Source organism: Meriones unguiculatus, chromosome 7, assembly GCF_030254825.1.
Source record: "Meriones unguiculatus strain TT.TT164.6M chromosome 7, Bangor_MerUng_6.1, whole genome shotgun sequence".
Classification (NCBI taxonomy): Eukaryota; Metazoa; Chordata; class Mammalia; order Rodentia; family Muridae; genus Meriones; species Meriones unguiculatus.
In genome coordinates this window covers 97,569,706-97,588,158 of record NC_083355.1, presented here as the reverse complement: position 1 = coordinate 97,588,158, position 18,453 = coordinate 97,569,706, and the positions used below count along the sequence as shown (strand labels likewise).

Here is an 18,453-nt window from a genome sequence, read left to right as displayed (position 1 = left end):
CTGGCTGGTATTGTGTTTTATTTTTAAGACGTGGTTTTACATTATAATCTTGGCTGTCCGGAATTCACCGTGTAGACTAACCCGACCTTGAATCCCCAGCAATCCTCCCCCTCTGCCTCCTGTCTGTTAAAATTACAGTTATGGACATCATACCTAGAATGATTTATGTTACCTCTCCCTGCGTTGCTGCATTGTCTATGTAAGAACGAGGTTTGCAGGGCCTGCCTCTAGAGCTTTTGTGGGCTTTCAGTCAGCAGCTGTAAAATGCCTAGTGGAGGGCCTGGTCCATGAGAGGGGCTCAGCATTGTCACCCTGGATCACAGCAGAAGCGACCACATTGTCCTTTAGGAGCATAGCGCTCAGGGATGAAGGTCACGATAGGTCCAGGGATATTTGCAGCACCGCGTCTGTTGGCTGGAATCCACTTCACCTCCACCAGCTGACCTCATCACACCTTCACCCGCAAAGACAGAACATGGCAGCCAGCACGTAGACAGTCCAGTGTGGTACCCGTGTGGATAGCGGATAGCCCTAAAATGTGACAAATCTGAATCAATTGTGCTGAAAGTGTCATGTACGGAGATGTTCATACTTAGAACATGACTCCTGGGAAGACAGCTTACTCAGTCAGAGCACTTGCTGTGCAACCATAGAGACCTAAGTTCAAATTGCCAGGACCTGTGCCACAAGCCAAGCATAGCTGCATGTGCCTCTAACCCCAGTGCTGTGGAGGGCGTTGAATAGGAAGGTCGCTGAATGGCCAGCAGCGGAATTCCAGTTCCAGTGGGAGGCTTCGTTTCAAGGGGATCAGGCAAAGTGTGATAGAGCAGGGTACTAAGTGATCTCTTCTGACCCCTACACAGACATACACACATGTGTGCCCCTGCTCACACACATGCGCATACATCACAAGCACACACACACACACCCTCAAACACTGCTACACACATACACACAAAACTGTATCACATCTAACAATTTCTCAACGTTGAATACATGTTGAAATTATAAAAACATTATTAAACATAGTTTCTCAGACTGGGATGTCACTCAGCGCTAAAGTGAGAGCTTTCCAATTCTGTGTGGCCTGGGGAAGAGAGAACAAAAAAATTTCTCCGATTTCTCTTAAGGTTTTTAATGTGGTAACTAGAACACTGAAGCTACACATGTCTCTCACCTTTTAGACAGCGCTGAAGGCTTTGATTGTATACAAGTCACTATGATTATCTCATGATAGGAGAAAGGATTTTCATATTGTTTCTTTGATTTTTAGAATGCTTCACATATGGGTCAGCGAGATAGTTCTGCTGGTGGAAGCTCATGTTGGCCAGCCTCACAAGCTCTTTAGAAAGTCTCAGAGACTAAAGTGGACATTGCTCGCTAAGTAGTTGATGAGTTTTAGCACATGCTTAGACTTGGATATTCAACCACCATAACCAGTGTGAGTGCTTTATTGTCAAAGGCAAGTTTTCTTTTTCTGTCTTTCTGGACACGAAGTCCCACCCCTAGCCAAGAAGTCATTTGCAACTAATGCTTGCTGGGAAAGGGAAAATCAGTTTTCCCAATGTAGTTTCACTAGCTGTATCAATCACACCCATGCCCAGGGGTAGTTGGCCAATGTAAAACAGACTGTGTGTGTGTGTGTGTGTGTGTAGTATGTAGATTTGGTTTTGGTTTTTGGTTGTTTTTTGGGGGAGTTTTTTTGTTTTGTTTTGTTTTTGTTTTTGTTTTGTGAGAAAGAGGAAGAACATGAAGTTGGCTGGGTAGGGGTCTTGGGAGGATCTGGGAAGAGTTTTGCCACTGATGCCTGCAGAGAACTAGTTTATCCAGAACAGAGTTTGAATTTTGAATTTGCCCTTCTTTGACACAAAATGAAGCTCTGCTGTTCAGCCGTAGACCCCCACTATCCCGCGCTGCTTCCCATTTGTCCCGCTCAACCCAGGAATACTTCTTGCCCGACCTCTGTTTCCATTTGAATCTGTGGCTCTCAGACTGCGCGTAGATATACTGAGATTGAGAATAATGAGCTGCAGAGACGGCTTAGCTGATAAAGTGCCGGCTGTGCAAGCCGTAGGCCCTGAATCCAGTCTCCGGTACCCAGGGAAAATAGCGAGCAGCACATGGCTGCAGCCCCAGCACTGAAAGTGGAGAGGTAGGGACAGACAGATTCCCAGGCTCAATGACCAGCCAGTCTGGTCAAACAGATGGGCTCCAGGTTCAGGGATAGACCCCGGCTCAAAAAGTAAGGGGAAGAGCAACCGAGAAAGGCATTGGTATTAACCGCCAGCCTCCACGGGTGCACACGGTATGTACTGGCTAGTACCCCCTCACATCACCCCCAGAAGTGGAGAACAATCAAGGAAGACACCTAACTTCAACCTCTGGCCTCCACTTCCCCCACTCCCACTCCCACGAACACACATATGCAGACCATACACACTCATGTGCACATAAATAAATACAATGACAGGGAATTTCTTTTTCTCAGTTGTCTTGGATAGTGACTGGGGAACAAGTGAGACCGCAGGCTTTAAAAGTTCTTAGGGACATAGCCCTTTGGCATGGAGATGGATTGGCAGAGCCATTTCGTCTTCCAGTGAGTCCTGCCGTCACCCCCTTGCCCTTGGAGAGACAGTTCTGATGGGCGTCCTTCCTGGTGTGATGGCAGTGTTTGTTATCTGCTGTAGGGGGCACTGAAGAACCCTTCCCAGGATTGTCGTCTTCCTCAGACCGCTCTGAGAGCTCCTCTGGGGAGAACCATGCGGTGGATGAAGGCTCCCAGGACCTTTCACACTCTGAGCAGGACGACTCCTCTGAAAAGATGGGCCTTATCTCCGAAGCGGCCTCCCCTCCGGGGAGCCCAGTGCAGCCCACGCCTGACCTGGCCTCAGCCATCAGCAACTGGGTCCAGTTTGAAGATGACACACCTTGGAGCAGCACCTCACCACCTCACAAGGAAACAGGTGAGCTGGGTTGCAGCTGAAATAAACACAAAAAAACAGTGTATGTGTTCTAGGTCATTTTCAGAGTTTTAACTCCTATCCCAGGCTATTGATTTGTCTGCATGAATACTTACATTTTTATCCATTAGGAATTGGAATTACATTCACTCAGCTCTTCTATTGTAAGATCCAGACACATAGAAATGATCGGTTCTCAAGTACGACCTACCCACCTTCTCTAAACAGGAACAGGTTAAGACTCGATAGCTTTGGACTCAATCCCCAGAGTGGGAGATGGTCATAAATGGTAGAGCTGTTTTCCCTTTAATGATTGGAAACTGCACTGTGAAGCTCGGAGAAGACAGGGAGTTGTCAGTCCCCATTTCTCCCCATCTCCCATCCCCCCCCACCCTACTCTCCACCCTGACTCCCCGTGCTCACCTGGTGGCCTGACCATTTTCCAGCATATCATGGGTGGTTGGATCATTCTGGGATTGTATTGGTCCTTTCCATGCAGCTGTAACAAATCATCGGATTTGGTGGCTTAAATAATGTGCGCTCATCACCTTTAATTCTGCCTTTCAGTAGTCCAGCATGGTGTTCCATTTTGGACATTCTAGACAAGAATCCATTTCTTGTCCTCAGTAGGCCCATAAGCCATCCAAGTTCTTTGACCTGGAATCCTTTCCTTTGTCTCCAAAGCCAGAACTATCGTATTTTTCTGTGCTGTTATTCTGAAGTATCGTCCTTCTAGTGTGTCCCTCTTCCATTTTTAAGGATTGTTGTGGTTATATTGGGCTGTTATGAAGGATTTCTCTATCTCAATGCCTCAGTCAATGTTCTGTTGCTATAAAGAAACATCATGAGCATGGCAACTGTTATAAAAGAAAATATTTAACTGAGGCTGGCTTAGAGGCTCAGTTTAGTCCATTATCATCATGGCAGGAAGCATAGTGGTGAACAGGCAGTCATGGTGCTGCAGAGGAAGCTGAGAGTTCTACATCCGGATTGTCAGGCAGTATAAAGAGAGAGAGACAGACAGACACTGTGTCTGTCTTAAACATTTGAAAAATCCAAATCCCACCTCAAGTGGCACACTTCCTCCAACAAGGCCACACCTCCAAATCTCTTTCAAGCATCCAAATCTATGCACTTATGGGAGCCATTTCTGTTCAAACCACCACACTCAAGTTCCTCAAGACAGTCATATGTGCTAAATCCCTTTTCCATGTTAGTGATACATGGATATCACTAGAAGGAGGATCATTAGAAGGAGGATATCTTATACGCAGAAGTCAGAGGATATCCTTCTGCCTACTACAGAGTCATCTTAGTAAGGTAGAATTGGTATGGTCTTCTATTGATGGGCTAAATATTTGGCTAATTTTACTTTTAAAACTATGATCTGAAGTCAGGCCTAAATGTAAAGCTTGGGAAAATTGAGTAAGACCCTGTCAAAATATATATATATATATATATTTAAAGGATTGGGTGTGTAGCTCAGTAGTAGAGCATGACCTACCCATAGCTCTCCATGCAATCCCCAGTATGAGAAAAAAGAAAAGAAAATTCCAAAGGATGCAGTGATCTGTGCATGCTTGTATTGTCAGCTACTTGAGAGGCTGACTGGGTGATCACTTGAGCCCAAGAGTTTTAAACAAATTTAAGCAGCATGGTAAGAACCTGTGGCAGTTTGAATTAAAGCTATTTGAATTAATAGGCTCAGAAAACTTAACATCCCAAGTTTGGTGGCGCTGTTTGGGGTGGAACCTTTAGGTAGTGGAGCCTTACAGGAAGAAGGACATGGCGTTGGAGGAGGAAGGGAGAAGGAAGATCAACTTTGAGAGTTCATAGCCTCATCCCACTTCCAGTTTGTTCCCTCTCCTTCATGAGGACGGAAGTGTGATCTCTTGGTTTCTGACCCTGCTAGCATACTGTCACCACCATTACAGTTTCTAACCCTCTGGAACTGTAAGCCAAAATTAGCTTTCTTCCCTAAGTTGCCCTTGATCATGTTCCTTTATTAGATCAAAAAACAAAAACAAACAAACCAAACAAACAAAAAACTAAACCAGACCCATATTTAAAGAGTTTTCTTTTTTCTTACGTGCCTCCATATCATTGCAGGTTGTTTCAGGAAACTATAAAAATGGTCTGGAGAAATGGCTCAGTGGTTAAGAGCTCTTGCTGTCCTTCCAGAGGACCTGGTTTTGAATCCCAGGTCCCACACTGACAGCTCACACCTGCCTGTAATTCAAGTTCCAGGGGATCTCATGTCCTTTTTCTGTCTTCCTTAGATGCTTTGTGGATGTGGTGCACAGACATACATGCAAGCAAAACACCCATACACATAAAATGAAATTAAATTGAATTGAAAAAGAACACATAAAATACAGTTTTGCTGTATGACAAGTGTTTTCATTTTGACAGAATACCTTACACGTTTGGGTGTACTTCATATTTAGTCACCTTGTTGATAACTGAGCCCAGATGGTCACAGTAGTGTGGCTGGTGTGTCAGATTCAGACTGGTTCAGTCTGGCTGGAGAGGAAGGAAGTGACTCTAACTGAACATCTGATTCTGGGCCCTTCAGTTCTATGTGCAGGAAGATTATGGAACACAGGTGCTGTGGTTTGAATGTTTGTCTCTCCAGAAGTCATGTTGAAATCTAATCACCAATGTGTTGGTGTTAGGGGTCTTTGGGAGGTGACTAGGTCATCCTGAGGGTGAACCCTTTGTGAATAGGATCACTGTCATTGTTAAAGAGACTTGACGGAGTATGTGCCTCCTCCTCCTATTACAATGTTTGTCTTTCTGCCTTGTAAGGTACAGCTACTATCTACAAAGAATGGCCCCTCATCAGGTCCTAATCTGGTGTCTTCATCATGGCCTTTCCAGCCTCCCAACCTGGGAGGATTGAATTTATATTATTTATAAGTTACCTAAACCACATCATATACAATAAGAACAGAAAAGCCAATTACATGAATCCATACAGAGGTGTGGTTATTGTTATTATTATTTAGTTTTGTAGAAGGATCTCATGTAGCGCAAGCTAGACTTTCACTATGTAGCACAGGCTGACTCCTCCTGCCTCCAACTCCAAAAAGTGAAATTATAAATATGTAGCTCCAAGCTGGACTGGTTTGGTTGGTTGGTTGGTTGATTTGGTTTGGTTTGGTTTGGTTTCTCTGTGTATCCCTGGGTGTCCTGGAACTTTCTCTGTAGACCAGGCTGGCCTGCCTCTTCCCTGGAATGCTGTGAGGAAAGGCTGGTCTTAGTTATGGTTTCTATTGCTGTGAAGAGACACCAAGCCCAGGATAATTCTTATAAAAGAAACATTTATTTGAGGCTAGCTTAGAGTTCAAAGGTTTAGTCCAGTATGATCATGGTGGGGAGCATGGCAAGATGCAGGCAGACATGGTGCTGGAGAAGGAGTTGAGAATTCTACATCTTGATCTACAGGCAGCAGAAAGGGACAGTGTCCCTGGACATAGCTTGAGCATAAGAGACATTAAAGCCCACCTCCACAGTGACATACTTCCTCCAACAAAGCCACACCTCTAAACAGTGCCAAGTATTCAAGCACGTGAGTCTAAGGGACCATTTCTACTCAAACCATCACAGGCATGCACCATCACCACCTGGCTAAGCCTGGCTGTTCTTTATTTTCAGAAGGTTACGTTTGTTGAATTCTGGCTCTCGGTGCTCTCACTTTGTCGCCTTACTATTCTCCATTATCATGTAAGGAAGAGATTAGTGTTAAGTCCATGTTTCTGTGAGGACACTGGGGCAGGTAGTGGTGTAAGAATTTGCTCAAGATTATTGGCTAAGAAGTGACAGAAGAAAGCCTTGATGTCCAGCATGCTGGCCTCAAGACCTTGGAAGAGCCAGAGTTGGGCTGTGGTATTCACCTCACACTTGCTCCCACTGTCACTGTTCTCTCCTGCTACGACACACCAGAGGCAAGGGAAGTAAGCGGTGGAGGCCAGGGCTGGGAGGTAATGGGCAGGTAGGAAGAGCTCTCCTCTGAGTGTCATGCCTTCAGATCATTGATAATAGCCAAAGTATCCGGATTCTTTCATGTTGTTCAGACCTTACCTGTAGCCTCTGATTGTTCAAAGCTGTTTGCATGACAGATGGGTTAACTTGTCTCAACTCCTCACCACTTACTTTTACAAAAGTGATTTGAAGATGCCCAAGCCTATAATGCCAACATTTAGAAGCCTGAGGTAGGAGGTCAGCAGTTCAGGGCCACCAAAAAAGTAAAAATACCATCTTTTACCAGGCAGTGGTAGTGCATACCTTTAATCCCAGCACCCAGGAAATAGAGGCAGGCAGATCTATGAGTTCGAGGCCAGCCTGGTCTACAGAGTGAGTTCCAGGTCAGCCCGGGCTACACAGAAAAACCCTGTCTCAAAAACCAAAAACAAAACAAGCAAACAAAAAACTATTTTGAGAGTTAGTCTTAAATATGTTGTTTCCATCCGACTAAGGATCCTTGGTTGTTAATGACGGTGGTTTTGATCTATTAAGACTTTGTTACTTGAAGCAATCATAGTAGCTCAGTTGCTAGAACAAGCGTCTAGCACTATAAATGTATATACTGGGTATGCTGGTTCACACCTCAGATCCCAGCAGCTGGAAGGCAGGCTCAGAGATTCAAGGTCAGCATTAGCTTTGTAGCAATCTCAAGGTCATGAGACACCATCTTTGAAGAAATTAATAATGCAAAAATGTCTTCGGTGAACAAAATATCACACTTTAAAGACAAAATTCAGTTACGCTTATCTCAGTCCTAGAAATAAAACTTTACTGACAGCAGCAGAAGGCTAATCTGTGGGACCTAGTTTGCAATTTTGGTTTGAGATACATACATGCATACACACACACACACACACACACACACACACACACATATACATAATTTGTTGTTTTGGTTTTTCAAGACAGGGTTTCTCTTTGTAGCTCTGGCTGTCCACAAACACACTCTGTAGACCTGGCTGGCCTCAAACCTAGAGATGTACCTCTCTGCCTCCCAAGTGCTAGGATTAAAGGTGCATGTCACCACCGCCTGCCCTTGGTTTGACATTTTTAAGGCATCAGATTTATAACATGTTACAAAGTGTTGCTTTGACAGAGGAGTTTTTTTTTTTTAACTGTGCACCCAAGACAATTATATCACCTACTTTACCCTATCCCCAGCCCTTCACTAAACTGAAGATGTGTTGGTGTCACTAGAAGACAAAGCCAGAAGTTACAACTTTCAAATGCATGGAAATCTAGTTTTGTCTTGAAATTTGCTCAGATATCAGTAATTTCTGGAAAAATTCACTCTCTCTGTGGAGGTGAGACTCTGCCTGTAGAGGAACATAGACTGAGCTATGCCTAGGGCTATCTGGTCCAATAAGACTCTGTAAAAAGCACGAGATGGTTTAGGTGTAGAGGGTTAGGAAATTCAAGATCTAAGTCGGGTACAGTGGCAGACACCTGCAGCCCCAGCATATTGGGAGGCAGAGGCATGCAGATCTCTGTGAGTTCTAGGCCAACCTGGTCTACAAAGTAGGACAGGACAACCTAGGCTACACAGATAAACCCTTTCTCTACAAACCATAAAGGAAAAAAGAAAGAGAGAGAGAGAGAGAGAGAGAGAGAGAGAGAGAGAGGGAAGGAAGGAAAGGAAGGAAGGAAGGAAGGAAGGAAGGAAGGAAGGAAGGAAGGAAGGAAGGAAGAAGGAAGAAAAAGAGCAGGCCAAGATCCAGCTGGGCTGTGGTGGCGCACATGCCTTTTATCCCAGCGCTCAGGAGGCAGAGGCAGGCGCATCTCTAAGTTTAAGGCCAGCCTGGTCTACAGAGCAAGTTCTGCGACAGTCAGGGCAACACAGAGAAACCATGTCCCAGAAAGAAGGAACAAAGGAAGGACCCGAGAGAGAACATACTAAACATACAAACCATCTTTTCCCACGTGGGCCTACTTCCTTTGGCTTCCTCCCTTGTACGGTATTTAACAAAAAGAAGGATGGCTGGTAGAGTTCAAGCCAAGTGGAAAGTAAGAGAAACTGGCTGTCGGTCCACTCAGCAAGGATAACATGGATATTCCACAGATTAGACAGTCCGTTGTTCGCTCTGGAAGCTGGTGGGTGGCTCAGATTTGAACTTAAGTGGAAAGCATGTGGCTCAATCATTATGCTAACAATGCTGTGCATGTACCTGCAGGCATCATACAGAAACAGCCTGTATCTGTACAACAAACTCCTTCATACTGCTGGAGCCGTTGTGACACTTCCCGCCCTCGCTGCAGCCTGCTCCATTCTTTTGGTAACACTGAATTTTATGATCTGCTAGGCCAAACCACAGCACCCAAAGGCAGCAGGTTCTACTACCTTGAACCTGTAAATGGTTTTGTTTGTTTGTTTAATTTGGAGAAGAGATCCTTGCAAATGTAACTCACCTAAAGGTTTCAAGAGGGGGAGATCAAGGGCCATAAAGACAGAGTGGATGTGACGATGCTGGCCTTAAAGATGATAGTCCTCAGCTGAAGACTGCCAACATCCACCAGAAGCCAGAGGGGGCGGGGAAGACAGTGATCTCTCAAGCCTTCGGAGTGACAGTAGCCCTGCTAACATGGTCCCTACAGCACAGTGTTTCTGATTTCTGACTTCCTGCCTCTATAGCCGTGTGAAAATAAATTACTATTATTTTAAGTGACCAATTTTGTGGTTTGTAGTTTGTTCCAATAACCACAGGACTCTAATCCACTAAGCTTCACATCCTTAAAATAGAAGCGTTCGCATAAGGCTGAGAATGAGTCAGAACGAACCAGGGTGATCAGTAATAGCACAAGTCACTTGTCAAGGTTCTGCTCTTTCCCAGCCCTCCATCACTTCCTCAGTTAAGCACTTCCTTCCTGCAGTTCTGCTAGGTGTGGGCATCCAAGGACATAGTGTAGTGCTCAGAATTTAACAGAAAACTATTCTGCTTCCTCCTGAGACTTGTAGTGGGAACCCAGAGCCAGCTCCTGCCGCTGTGATTTCTCCTGTCCATCTTCCATTGATAATCAACCACATGTGTTTCCATGCATGTCTTCCAACTACTTCATGTCTTTTTGTTGTTACCATTGTTAAAGTTTTACATTTCATGGTAGCTAAGAACTTGGACTTGTCTCTGAGGAAGTAAAGGAAGAGGTAGGTGTTGGGAGAAATCTTTTTTGTTGTTGTTCAAGAGCTTCATTTTACAGCCAGGCCCGGCTATTATCGTTTACGAAGGATTCAACTACAATGCAAAGCACTCTCCCTTTCCAGTTATCAGTTACTTCTGGGCTTTTCCAGAGTTCTTACTCAGTTTACTTTGGACCAGTGGTAACCACTTAGAGAGTTCACAGGTCAGTACACAGAAAATCAGGGGCCATCTTATGCTTTTCAGGGTCATCTAGCAGCATAGAAATGTTTTCTTCATCTATTTCTAGCTTATCTACTTAAAAGAATGCCTTTTCTCAAGGAATTAGTTTCTTTTATTTAGGTTCTGAATCTTGTAATTCAATTGTAGATTCCAAGGAACAAATTCACATTTGTATTTATTGTTGTTATTATTATTATTATTATTAGTGTGTGCGTGCGTGCGTGCGTGCGTGCGTGCGTGTGTGTGTGTGTGTGTGTGTGTGTGTGTGTGTGTGTGACAGAGGGAGAGGGAGAGGGAGAGCGAGAGGGAGAGGGAGAGGGAGAGGGAGAGGGAGAGGGAGAGGGAGAGGGAGAGGGAGAGAGATGTGTGTGGGCACATAAGTACTACTGCCCATGTGTAGAGGTTAAGGAACACCTTTCAGAAGTAGAGTTCATTGTGTTCTCCTGCCGTGAACTAGGAGAATTGAACCCTGATCATCAGGCTTGCATGGCAAGTGCTTTTACCTGTTGAGCCATCTCACCGGGCCCCAAATAAACTTTTTTCTAGAGTAGGAAATATATAAATAAGATGGAGGGGCTTTAGAAATGGCTCAGGAATTAAGAGCACTGGCTGCTCTTCCAGAGGACCTGAGTTCAGTTCTCAGCACCCACAGGGTAGGTCACAGCTATTGGTAACAGCACTTCCAAGGGAATCCAATGTCCTCTTCTGGCCTCCATGGACTCTGCTAGCAAATGATGCAGAAATATACATGCAGGCAAAACACATATAGGAATTAGAATAAGGGCAATGTTTGATATATATAAAAGACATGAAAAAAGTTTGGATTTCTGGTTAAATGTGGAATCTGTAGGTTTATATCATCATGCAGGTGGTGAAGTCCAGCCGTAGAGAAGGACCTAGGGAAAGTAATTCTGGTTGTTTTGTTTCAGCATACTTCCCAGTCAGATCAATAATATGTAGTTCATTTATTCTTCATATCTTGTTTGATGGTACTAAATCCTCAAGACTGTTGAATAAGATGTCTTTGAGCCAAGGGGAAAATGTTTATGTTAGTACCTATACCACAGTGCTTCATGGTGGACATTGAATTATGTGGTCTGGACAGGTGGGAGGATGTGGAAAAGAAGTGATCCTGATAGTCATTCCTATCAGTCATTTCTACAAAGAAGGGAAGGCTGTTCTAGCCAACTGCTTAATATCCTTTGATTCTGGTTTGCCAAGAGGAGCTGGGAAAGCAAGAGGAACAGACATGGAAAAATGCTATCTGGTAGATTCCTTTCCTCGAGTCTTTGAAGTCTTTTTGGCAGAGGAGAGAAGGAAACAAGAGGAGATCTCCACGTAAAAGAGAAGCCAAGGGGCCTTGGACTCCAGCCTGGTAAGGGAATGTACTGATTGCCCTAATTAAAGTGCAAGGAGGCTGTAGGCACAGTGGAATTAGCTACAAAGAGACAGTCCCTAATGGTAGATCTTTTATTTCTATGACATTGAAATGGCCAGTGCCTTGCCCTGGGAAATTTAGAGGAGCCAAGGAGTTGTTTGCTCACCTTGACAACCTGGTCACTTATTTTATTATGCACTGAGGCATTCCAAGGGTGACGGGAGAGCTAAGCGCAGCACCTGATATGGAAACACTTCCAAAATGCTTAAATCTATCAATGAAACGACCTTCTCTTGGAGTTTTAACTAGAGCACAAGTTGAAGTGAATAAGATCCCCTTGTGGCTGGCCTGGGGGTGGGGGAAGGACACATTATCTCCTCTAGAAAAACATGGTGGAGCTTGTCCAGCATGTGCATGGCCCCAGGCTCTTTCCCTAACACTGCAGTAAACAAATACAAATGAAAACAGCGCTTTTATTACCTTACATAGAAGAAAGAGAGAAAGCTGGTATTCAACTCCTTGGATGTGAGATCTGAGGATGCCAGAAAGGGGAGGAGCAATAAGATGACTCCCTTTGACTTTACCCCGTGACAACTCCTGAAATGTGATGGAGGCCAGATACAGGACTCATCTCTGACTAATGAGAACTTTAGACTCCAAATACTCCTGACTCTGTTGTCACAGAATACCACTCACATCTCAGTTTGTAGATGTGCTGTGCTACAGTGTTACATGGGGCTGGAGAATTGGCTCAGCAGTTAAGAGCACTGGCTGCTCTTCCACATGACCAGGGTTCAATTTCTAGTTCCAGAATGTCTAATGTCCTCTTCTGGCATGGGCACTAGGCAGCCCCTGTGGAGCACATACATACTTACAGGCATCTGTACAAAAAAAGTAAGATAAAACAGAATAAAATTTAAAAAGAATTTAACTGAAAACTTGTTTACTGAGCCATAAGCTTACTGCTTAGATATTCTAAGTTACGAGTAGAACCAAGGGGGTAAATCAAATAAGAAAAGAAACTTCTAGAAAATCTGTTCAAACTAAAATTGAGTCTTCCTATTGTTTTTTTTTTTTTCAAACAGAAAGCTTTTGAGAATAAAGCAAAAGCCAGCTGTTGTTTTTGTTCACATTGAGTCCATTAGCTCTAGTGTTCCCAACTTGTTGTAGGTGCAGGAAATTTGACTATATGGGCTTCATTTGGCCTTAAAATTCTATACAAAGAATGTAGCAGTTACTTACCTACTACCTACAATCTTCGTAAAGACGCTTTCTGAGCCAAAACAATTTCACCCGTGTGCAGAGTGCTCGTACGTGTTGACTGTGTTTGAAAATGCTGACAGATTGACTAAAAGAGCAAAGTTCACCCTCAATATTTTAGCAAAAGGATATGAAGGCACTGTTATCAGCAGAGACTTCCTGTTCCCTCATTACCCTGTACGCTGTCCTTCCTCCACGGGACATGGCAATTCTTCTGCTGGGACTGGGGCTGAATTGAGCCCATTATGCAGATACTGCAGGATATGCATAATTAAAAAACATTTCTCAAAACCCTTTCATTTCCGGAACATTTGCCCCACAGCCCAACCAAAACACCAATATTCCCTTACCCTTCCTGAGTCCTCCCTAGAAGCTTCAGCTGAGGCCTTCCCATTGTGTCTGGAGAAGCTAATAATTGGGGCCAGAGAAAGAGCCTTTTGTTTCGGGGTATGGGTGGGGGTTGAGAGATGATGTCAGCCATGTAAGAAAGAGGCAAGAGATATTTCATCTTGAAGACTAGCCCAGTGGTTCATTGTGGCTACCGGGGGCGGGTGGTGGGTAGGGGATGAGCATGTAAACATGCATACGCATTTCCCTCCTCAACAGAGGCAGTCTTATTTCTTAGAACCTTGAGTTGTTCTTCGCTTCTAGATGTAATTGATGACCTTTCCAGAGGACGAACCCAGGAACAAATTTCAACAGAGTGGGCTCTGGCCCTGTCTTACCGCCCTTGCTGTTTAAGACTCTCGTTCGAGGGCTGCTCGTTCTCTGCTGCTCATGCTGTTTCCTCTGCCTAGAGTCTCTTCCTCCAGTGTCTCACTCAAAATTCTCCGTAAGTGTGGATTCCTCAGGGAGGCTGAGAGCATTCCACACCCCACCCCGAAGCTAGCTCTCCCTTGGAAATTCACCAACTGCATGTGGTCATATATTTATTCCTTCACGTCGTTTCTTGAAGTAAAGTTATTGCTATTAAGAAACAGTGGCTTTACTTTGTGACAGGTTACATGCAGCCCAGCCTAACTTCAAACTCAATACGTAGTTGAAGATGGCCTTGAACTTCTCATCCTCCTGCCTCCACTTCCCCAGAGCTGGGATTACAAGTACCCAGTTTATGTGGTGCTGGGATTGAACCTAAGCTTTGTGTGTGCTGGGCAAGTACCCTACCAACAGAGCTACACCCCTAACCCAATAAACAGCTTTGAAATAGCTTTAGGCGAAGGCATTGAGGGAGTGGTCTTAGGCTCTCAAGAGAAGCCAGGTGTACTTTGCTTGGCTCTTGTCTCTCTACTCAAAAGAAGGATGAACATCATTTCTCTAATTTATTCTCTGTCCCAGAATGTGATATGTGAACCTAAGTGCTTATTTAGTATCTGTTTGTTCGTTGAATGAAGGCAGGAGGAGTGTGTATGTAACCTACTGAGTACTACCTGAATGACTACAGTGATAGAGCTAATGAGCCGTTAGGTAGACCAGAGAGATGACAGAGATCACTTCCTTAGTGAAGTCTGTCCTCACTGTTGCCATTGTTATCACCATCATGATCACCATCACCATTGTAGTTGTCACTGTTATCCTCCTCCACCCTTTCTCCATACCTCCTCTTTTTCCTTCTCTTCCTTTTTTTTTCTTCTCCTTCAACAAAATAGGCAAGGAAATTATGCCAACCTATGTCATCATGCCCTGATTAACTATTATTATTGGTTCATAATTTTCATATTCATATACTCAATATATATTATATATTCATATATATACATATATAGACCCACACATATACTCTGTATATATAGGTATATATATGGTAACACATGTACATACATACTTAACATGTACATAACAACATAAGATGTTTACATATATGTGCATATGTATACCTAGGACATACATGAACATATATTTTGCTGGGGGCTGCCTTGAAAAGAAAGTATACTTAAAATGAACTGCTGTAATTTATCTTATTTATTGTACTGAAAGGTACTATCATGCCATGGGAAAAGGGAGAAATTTTTAAAGGTGAATTTCCCTGTATCTTTTAACATTAAAATATTAAGGTCCCCATATTCTCTTTCAGAGAATATGCTAGGTTATTGAGTAGAATTTGTGGCCTCTCTTACCATCTCTGGAACACAAAAGAGAATAAACTACCTGAGCGTGCATCAATTAACTCATGCACTCATGCAAAACTATTTAGGTGCTGGGAATACCATTATGAGACAGTTGAGCACAGTAGTCCCTGCTCTCCCTCAGTTGTGCTTACCTAGCCATTTGTTACTAATGAGGTGTGGTAGTATTCTTGAATGTAACTGGCCCCCATAGGCCTATCGGGAGTGGCACTATTAGGAGGTGTGGCCTTGATGGAGGAAGTGTGTCATTGTGAGGGCGGGCTTTGAGGTCTCCTATGCTCAAGGTATGCCCAGTGTGACAGCCACTTCCTGCTGCCTGTGGATCCAGATGTAGAACTCTCAGCTACCTCTCCAGCACCATGTCTGCCTGCATGCTGCCTTGCTTCCCACCATGAGGATAATGGACTAAACATCTGAAACTTTAAGCCAGCCCCAATGAAATATTTTGCTTTATAAAAGTTGCCATTGTCATGGTGTCTCTTCACAGCAATAAAGCCCTAACTAAGACATGGGATCTTCTAGGAATGAACAGCTCTCCTGAACCAGTGCTGGGGACAGGTGCTTCATAGTGCCTCTCTGAAGTAGCAGGAAAGTCACAAATGAAGAAGGTGTTTGTATCTATTTTATGTCCATGCCTGACCTTTTAGCATTGAAACGAATGATGTATAGCCCCTGTGATTAGATATAAGGTATAAATAAAGGACACTGTATCAAAGTATATGCAAATATTTAACCTTTTAATCCACCGAGGATCCCATAGGAGAAAAAGACAAGTATTATATCAACTGTATCAAGTGTGTTAGCTGGCAGCTTATAAATTTATTAATATCTAACCAGTGTTACTTTCGGCATCCTCTGTAAGTCACTAATCAAGATACAGCCAGTATTCCTGCCCGATGGAGCACATGTTCTCCTAAGGAACCACAGGAGGAAAACCAGGACAGAGGTGTAGACAGAACATAGGTTAAGAAGTGTTTTAAGTTGGAAGGAGGGGAAACAAGGAAAAGCAAGGGATGCGGTAGGGAGGCGGTGCGGCTTTCATGAGGCCAAAGAGTTATGTTTTGAGAAGAAAATACGTGAGAAGACACAGGGAAGTGAGGGAGGAAGGGAGGGAGTGATGCTGAGATGGCCGGAGACTGACCTTACTGAAGCTGCTGCCCAGAAGGGAAGCCAAAGAGCAGAGGGAATGTGAGAGAAGAGACAGCAGTGTGGCAGTGAAGTCATAGAGCTTTAGGCGTGTGGATCCACAAACAGGATGATGAGGATTTTGAGTTGTTTATGGGTGAGACAGAAGCCATCGAAGGGTTTTGAAAAGAGGCCTGATTCAATAAGTAACTACGGAGGCTTCAGCAGCTATGGTTATCCAGATAAGATCCACCAGTAAACTTGGGTTTCTCAACAACCTGTTATGGGGGAGGGGAAGGCCTCAACCTTTCCTGAGGGTATATACATAGCTGTTGGTAAGGAAGAGAGGGGCATTTTCTTCAGTGGTAGCTGTAGCCACTGGAAAAGCGGCCATGCTTCTGTAAACAGTCACCCACACTCCTGGATGACTAATGAAATGTTTTAAATCATACCCACGTACACATGGTAGGAAGGGGTCATAAAAGTAGAACCATGTGGAGCTAGTTGGAAATGAGAAGGGAATTAGCCTGTGTAGGAGGGGAACAAGAGAGAGCAGGGAGGGTGAATATGATATAAATACATTATGTGTATGTTGGAAATGTTGTAATGAGACCCATTATGCTGTATAATTAATATATGCTAATTTAAACAGAAACTCTGGCTTGTTGTCATGTAGCAATTGAGAAGGATGTGGTTGGACATACTAGAGAGGCCAACAAAGTGTCCTCCAAATTGATCTAGACAAGAGTGTATTGGATGGGTCAGCATGGAGGTAGCGATGGACCAAACAGGAGATGGATTGAGGATGACATGAGTTTTATCCTCAGCAGATGAAAGGATGAAGGGTATGTTTGAAAGGGATGATAGTAACTTAGTTTGGGGCATATGGAGTTAGAGATCTGATGACAATTCCAAGTAGACTGGAGCATAAGGATATACCAAATGTTACAACTACTACCATTTAATCTGTTTCAAGTACTTCCTTTGTGCACAGTGTCTGTCAGTGACGTGATACCACAGTGAGGGTTTTATTCTTTTGGGCTCCATTTTATAGGTAAGAAAGCGGGGTAAGGGATGGAATAATCCACTCTCCCCATGCTGCAATTCTGGCCCAGCCTGTGAACAAGGCATCTGATTCAAAGTCCTTGTTCTCAACCTTGGGGAAGAGCAGAGGCAGAGTTTGGTCCCTCTTTTACTTTAATCTTTGTTGGACGGATGTGTCTGAGAAGTACCATCATGGCAGTCCACTTCTGGCTGGCTCAGGCATCAAAGGTCTGGTCCTGGGAGAAGAGCCATCTAGCCTTCTCTCATTTCAGCTAAGCCTGTGGCCTAAGGACATTGAACTAACAGCCTGGGTAAAATAGATCATCCCAGATTCTGAAGCTGGTAAATGAAAAGAGGTTATGGGACCAAATGAGAACAGTGCATGAGCTGCAAGGGCTTGCCTTCTCTTCCACCCACCTACCCCCCTGGGCTGGGCTATTCTTAATTCATCTTTGAAAGGAAATATGGATGTTTTCACTTAAAAAGATAAAGATTGGTATTGAAAGCAGCATTTTTGATATGTGGATTTAATAAGTTTTATTTATAGATGAATAAACACAAATGGATGTTTTCTAAAGTGCATTAAAGTGTGAGGAATGATAGTACAAGCCATCACGCCTTTAATATGTGGAGTATTGTCATCATGCTGAAGGCCTGTGATTCCCTACTAACCACAACCTCCTCCATCACAGTCCCTCCCCTACCTGCTTTCCAAGCCTCGTTGTAATGACTGCATTGCTTGTCTTTATTCACAACCTACATATTTGTCAAGGAGATGTGATTTAATTCAGTCTAGTTCTGAGCTTTGCAAAAATGGAATAATGCTCTAGCTTGTATTTTGTGACTTTAATGTATTACTTGTGCGATTTGCCCATATTCTTTCTTGTTGCTATAATTCATTTTGTTTCTATTGCTTTCTGTTGTGGTTACAGCTTTATACAGCAGGTCATGTATCAGTCTACTGATAGACATTTGGGTTTTCTCTACTATCAAGAGTCAACAAAGTGCTTCTATGAGCATCCTTTTATGCTTTTTCTTTTTTCTTCTGGTTTTTATCTTTGCCTTGAGACAGTGATCTCATATAGGTGGGACTCAATTTCTTCATGTAGCCAAGGATGACTCTCAGCTTTTTTTAAAAAAAAATATTTTTATGAATCTTTGAGAATATCATGCAGTGAATTTTG

The 18,453-nt window shown here is 43.6% G+C and overlaps 1 protein-coding gene and 1 long non-coding RNA gene across 5 annotated transcripts in view; one reads left to right on the top strand and one right to left on the bottom strand.

The window, feature by feature from the left end:
• Ston2 (stonin 2) overlaps positions 1-18,453 on the top strand; it is a 149,708-nt gene that overhangs the window by 35,513 nt on the left and 95,742 nt on the right. For all 3 annotated transcript variants that reach the window (XM_021657482.2, XM_060387993.1, XM_060387994.1), the window contains one exon: positions 2,688-2,963. In XM_021657482.2, the coding sequence (XP_021513157.1) occupies positions 2,688-2,963 (276 nt within the window). The remainder of the gene's footprint in view (positions 1-2,687; positions 2,964-18,453) is intronic.
• LOC132655283 (uncharacterized) lies at positions 2,851-13,168 on the bottom strand. 2 transcript variants are annotated; one of them, XR_009593042.1, is made up of 4 exons: positions 12,960-13,168; positions 12,414-12,598; positions 3,384-3,459; positions 2,851-2,979 (listed from the first exon to the last, which is right to left on the bottom strand). It is a non-coding gene; the product is annotated as an uncharacterized LOC132655283 (long non-coding RNA). The 2 variants fall into 2 exon arrangements; XR_009593041.1 differs by lacking the exon at positions 12,414-12,598.